This window comes from Topomyia yanbarensis, chromosome 3, assembly GCF_030247195.1.
Source record: "Topomyia yanbarensis strain Yona2022 chromosome 3, ASM3024719v1, whole genome shotgun sequence".
In the NCBI taxonomy this organism is placed as follows: domain Eukaryota; kingdom Metazoa; phylum Arthropoda; class Insecta; order Diptera; family Culicidae; genus Topomyia; species Topomyia yanbarensis.
In genome coordinates, this window is record NC_080672.1 from 54277547 (window position 1) to 54283546 (window position 6000).

A 6000-nucleotide genomic window follows, 5' to 3' on the forward strand; every position below is an offset into this window, starting at 1 on the left:
AGTGTTTATAACCTTTGTTGTAATGAGTGTTTTCTCTTTTTTTCTGAACACCTTACAGAGTTCCACAGTCATACATTTATGGAGCGCCATATCTGGGAGCAGCCGCTGGAACGACAGGAGCTGCTGCGGCCGCATCCGGACTAGTACCAATCCAAGCCACGCAGTTGTCGCATGCGGCTGCCATTGCAGCCGCCACTAGCCAATTCTATGAATATCAGGTATGTATCGAGGTTTCTGCTCACCGACAATGTTCTTTCGCCGAGATATCTAATACTGTTTTTGTTTTAGAATGCTGTGGCTGCGGCAGCCGCCGCACCCTACCCTGGCCAGTACAGTGGGTATGAGGCGTATCCGTACGCCGCCGCTGCCGGTGCTACAGGTAGGCTATTCAATGGTCAAGCTAATGGTAAGTTTAATGGCTCTAATGGTAATACTATTCCGCCAGCTGGAGCTGCTGCTGCGGCTGCTCAGTACATGGCAGCACCGTACACCTATGCCACACTACCGCAGGCAGGAGCAGCCGCCGGTGGGTATCCTGGTTTGTCGCCATATCAGAATGCGGCTAATGCCGCGGCCAACGCTGCCCTGCAGGAGGCACGACTTCAATAATATTTACCGAAAACATCCTCGGCGTTGTCGCTACTGACATTGCTAGGTGGTGTTGATAAAATCTAGAGCAACGCAGCACACTCTAGCGGGGAGTAGTGATACATTGGGAAACCGTCAACGGGCGGTGGGCAGGCGCAGCAGACAGAGAGCAGCAGCAGCTAGTTTAGCTAGGCAGTTCTTTTTAATATAGATATTATGTAGTACTTATGCAAATAGTAGCTCCTAAGTAACCAATTATTTACCTATCGAAAGATTATTATTACAATTAATATTGAAATCATAAATTAACCTATTTATTATAAACTAGTTTTATACGGCCGGAACTTATTATTTACTAAGTAATAAAAAAACAAAAGCTCAACTCTAAGACATATGAATATTAACATTAAACATCCTTTGATTATTATTATCTTTAAATCTTAGTTGTAAATGATTCTATTATACACGAAAATAATGCAGCTACCATTGCAATAAAAATATTTTAACATTTCCTTTTATCAATCACTAAAAACCAAAATATACAAAAGCAATACATTTCATAACAAAACAAAGTGGAACGGAAATGAAACAAATACTATCAAAGTGGCACGTTTACTTATTCAGCAACTGTCAACTACAAAACAGAAGAACCCTGCGCTAAATGCTCGAATGAAAAGTTTATTGTAATCAGCGATCATTCATATTAGAACTATATTTTAATTTCGCTCGACGAACCCTTTGAGTTCGTTGGAGTAAAACAAAAACCTATTTCTTTCATTATTGATTAAACATTAGTGATATTTATCAAATATAAAGTCTACTATTAACATATTAAAATTAACTATTTATACGCGATCAGAGAGATACTTCAAATACGAGAGCCACGGCCAATTCTGTTAACTACTCGGAATCGTCATAGCTAACATCTCTCGAAGCGATCTGGAATTAACAACTATCAAGTTTAGGACCATTTTTTTCCTAAGCATGAAAAAGAGATAACTTTTGAAAGAATACCAAAATGTCCACTTTTGTTTCCTCTTAGCTTACATTTTTTTTTCATGCGCTACGTCGTATACATAAAATTTAAGTTGATTTAGAGAAACCAAACCGTCACCAACAAGTTCTTTTTTGTTGAATAATTGCTAGCGAAACACGGAGAGAAGGCGAGAACAAGATGAATCGAAATCTAGTCAAATGTTTTGTGTGTGGATTATTTATTTTGTTAATAGGTCATATTTAGTAAAATCAATCAACAAGCAAGCGAAATCGCGACAGTCCCCGAACCTTCCTCATTTTATGTTTGATTTCTTCCAGTTTACTTTTTTCAAAAACGATTTCAAATGATTTCAACCGAGAAGAAGAGACTTTTTCAGAACCGTAGTAAAAGATAGTAGTACACAGAATCATAACCTCAAATAGCTTAACAACCAAATACAGAAAACTGACAGGTCCCCCCACAGAATCATACACTCGATGCAAGCAACCGGCAAACGAAATAAGTAAAGAAAACTAAAAAAAATCTTATCAAAAATCGTGCCTTTTTGTGCTGAAAATTGAGCGGAAAAAAATCACACCGAAGTAAAGGAACAAACTATAAACGGAATAGCGTGACAGCTCCCACGTGACAACACCTCCCTGTATTGAATAGCATTTTATCGTTGGAATGGAGTTGGGTAAACCAAACAAAGCGCACCACCAAATTTTGACAATATAGAGTTAAACGAAACAAAAGAAAATCTTAACAAAAAACGTAATAAAAATAGAGTATTCTCCGTAGAAAAAAAACTTTTAAGAGAAAGACGTATTTTAACAAACAACCTTTTAGATGTTTAGAAAACAAAAACACACGATTTTTTGGTTTCAACAGAAGCAGAAACAAACTGATACTAGTTATCGTAACATGTACTGGAAAAGTTCTCTTATACAGTAGATGCTATTGAAACAATACCTTATACAGAGCAGAATCCCATCAAATCATGGAATAAGCGTTAACATCTTTTATATGATAGACAGGGACAACCCACACAATCTCAATAACTTTGTCTCAGACAAAACAAACCCTCTATAGAAAGCAGTTCTTTCTCGAGAGATTTGTGCAGCAAGTGGCAGCCACAAAACTTGTCTTTCTTTTGTTCGTTGAATATTTCTGAACAGAATGTGACGAAAAATCGATTAAGCAAACAGAAACGAAGAATAGCAATAGCAATTTCTAGTGGTTAAGTTTAAAAAAGGAAACCCCTATTATTGAACATGAAGGAATCTCATTGTTGCAATTGAAGGCAAAACAAAACAAAATACTATTTGAGAGCAAAAATGAGCCACTATTTGTGGCAACTATTTTAAAACTGTAAAAAAGTTATGGGCAGAAGAAAACGAATATTTGTTTAAGGCAAAAGTATTTTATACTTGAAACTCTGAAACAACAAAGTGAAAAATGAACAAAAAAAACTCAAAGTTAAAAGGTGAAGCCGTAAGAAGGAATAAGCATATGAAGGAAAGCTCTTTACAATGGAAAAAGAAAAATATCAATTACTTTAATATTTAACATATTATTACAATTTAACAATAAAGAAAGAAAAAAATATTACTGATAAATACAACAACTCTAATTACCAAGTGGAACCAAAAAATCACATACACTTACACACAGGCGAAACGTAGCGAGAGATAGGCAGTTGTATTGCAGGAAAGAAAAGGAGAATAATAACTCTTAATCAGTGACAAAGAAGGTAAACAAACAAGAAATAATTATTATACAAGATTAGAAACTATATATTTAAAATAAAACATACGAAAACTAAATAAATCCTATAAATTAGAATAGATTCCGAAATCCCAATAAGCGTTTTGCAAATCAATCTCCAAACAACATTTTATTTTCGAAACGTCAATTTTACATTTTTCCTAATAACTGCGCCGCTGCTTCCTTTGAGAATTTGTCGTCGGCAGTTCTGAAAAAAATATAGACATAGTTAACATCTCTGAACTTTTGTCCCAGAACTAGTCGACTTTACCGAACAACTTCCAGATTTGCGATACGAGTAAGATACGGCCTCGCATTCTTGAAATTTTTCTGCTGAAAATATACCTTCCCAATCAGAAACTCGTTGAGCGCAAAAAAGTGCGGCTCGATTTGCTCCGCTCTCAGCAAACAGCGAAGCGCATCGTCATAGCTAGGCTGAACCAGATCCTTGTTCAAAGCGTACACAAACAGTTTTTCGTACCACTGCAAACTGGCCAGCTTCTCGTAGAATACTCCCTCCAGATGCCACACGAATGGATCCAGTTCGTTCTCATCCCTGGAGATTTTGATGTGGGCAAGCACTTTCGTCAACGACAGAATCTGCTGCTTAGTTCCATCGATTCCGGCTTTTTCGCCGAGAAATACGGCATAGTACTTGTGCGATGCGGAAGCATTCGGGGCGATATCCAGCAGTTTGCTCGCGGTTTGGAATCCCTCCAGTATCAATGCGTGGGCGGATTTTTTCTCCTTGTACAACGAATAGAGAGATCGTGCTAAGCGCCACAGAATTTCATATTCCACTGATTGCTATTGAAAAACAATAGAAAATAAATTAATTGGACTATCCTTACTATAAGATACTCACCACATGTTGTCTGAGCAAACAGCAGACTTCCTCAAACTTATACTCGGCGAACAGCTGGTCTGCCGTTCGAATGATTTCGTGTATGTCTGCCATGCCTCTAAACTGCAGAATGGGCATTTTTCAAATGGTTTTATTGCTTCGCAAACCGTTATCAGTGGGTACCCACAAACTTCTCAATCTTCTTCTGCACACGATCAATGAATTGCTTATCGGAGCTGCCAAAAGATCACGACCAACGCACTTGTAAATACATAGTAGATTAAATGCAAAAGTTCACTGCTTCCGTTTGGCTAATGCACGAGCATCGAAAGTGACCATTTGAGGCCAGCATTGCATAGAACCTAGAAATATCATTGGCTACATTGAATTCGTGATATATTTGAGCTTATTAAATTTCACAAATACAGTTTATGACAAAAGTTTGAAATAGAAGTATACTTATTCATACTGATTGCAACAAGAGTCACTGATTAATCACTATTTGTGACAAAGACCACTTAAATAGGACTTCCTATTCCTAAATAGGATGCTGACCAATAACCCGAGCATACTATTTTTCGGTATCATACCAAAACCTAGTATTAGGGTACTTTGGGGAGAGATGCCGCACCTTTCCAAAAATCGATCCTTGATGTAGGATGTAGTAGACCATTCAATATTTGATGAAATCTTTTTTATCAATTGTGACAAGTTTCTAAAATATTGTGAAATGGTTTGCGTCAAGAAAAAAAAAATATCAAATTTCCACGAACATTTTAAAAAAAAGGTCATTGCGAGAGAGATGTCGCATGTGCTGGTGAGACGTCGCACCGTTATCACAAACTGAAAAATGGTGAACAAAAGAACATTTTTAAAATAATTTTCTTTCGCAACCTTGTGTAACGGTTAAGTTGGAGTAACTTAATTAAGGGTACTATTTATCTATACACACTTAATTTTTTCTGCCGAATCTCAGCTTGTTTTGCATCTTTTGCCGTAATCTCAACAGCTGAGATTCAGCAAACATTATTTTTTGCTGAGATCTTAGTAAAAGTGACGTTTGAGTGCTGAGACTCTAAAAATATTTTACCGAAAATCAGCGAACTAATCTCACTTTGCTGAGATATCAGTTTCTAAATTTGCTGACTATACAGCTGTTGGGAAATTATTTACCGAGCCGAATTGAATGTGTATGTTTGTATGAGCAATATATATGTATGTGTTGATAGGGGTTCCTTAACAGCAGTTTTTGGCTGTTTCTCCCAACAATGAATTTATATAACTTAGGTTTCTTCTTGAAAGATTCAGTTTGAAAAAGCATCAATTCGTTGAAATTTTCGTTTTTATCCTAGTATTGAAATCACCACAAATCAATGCGTTCACGAAAATTAGTGCCTAAAACTTTAAAGAATAAACCAAAGTAACTAACACTTAGACACATTTTGTCCGATTAAATATATAGAAAAATAGACTCATAATCCTACATGTCATTGTGTTAGGTCCTTTAGTCTGTGGATATATCTTATTAAGAACCTATACCTGACGCAAATGATCATTTAATCACATTCCAAGGTGAAAAAATACATTTTACCTACGTATCCTCCCACTCGATGGCGGAGGATACGTAGCTAAAATGTATTTTTTCACCTTGGAATGTGATTAAATGATCATTTGCGTCAGGTATAGGTTCTTAATAAGATATATCCACAGACTAAAGGACCTGGCATCTCACCTGCAATTTTGATGCGGCATCTATCCCAATTGCAGTTGACAGATCCCGCACGATATTTTCCTCTTTATGGATGACTGTCCTCATGATAAGAAC

General features: G+C 36.8%; 2 protein-coding genes across 4 annotated transcripts in view; one reads left to right on the forward strand and one right to left on the reverse strand.

Moving 5' to 3' along the window:
• LOC131693712 (RNA-binding protein 24-B-like) overlaps window positions 1-3394 on the forward strand; it is a 211051-nt gene extending 207657 nt beyond the window's left edge. For all 3 annotated transcript variants that reach the window (XM_058981788.1, XM_058981789.1, XM_058981787.1), the window contains exons 5-7: window positions 59-218; window positions 289-379; window positions 446-3394. In XM_058981788.1, the coding sequence (XP_058837771.1) occupies window positions 59-218; window positions 289-379; window positions 446-609 (415 nt within the window). In that variant the 3' untranslated portion in view covers window positions 610-3394. The remainder of the gene's footprint in view (window positions 1-58; window positions 219-288; window positions 380-445) is intronic.
• Window positions 3395-3424: 30 nt separating this feature from the next.
• LOC131690581 (regulator of microtubule dynamics protein 1-like) lies at window positions 3425-4289 on the reverse strand. The gene is made up of 3 exons (XM_058976475.1): window positions 4197-4289; window positions 3603-4138; window positions 3425-3539 (listed from the first exon to the last, which is right to left on the reverse strand). Exons 1-3 carry the CDS (start codon window positions 4287-4289, stop codon window positions 3482-3484), a joined length of 687 nt encoding a protein of 228 aa, XP_058832458.1. The 3' UTR covers window positions 3425-3481.
• Window positions 4290-6000: the final 1711 nt, after the last annotated feature.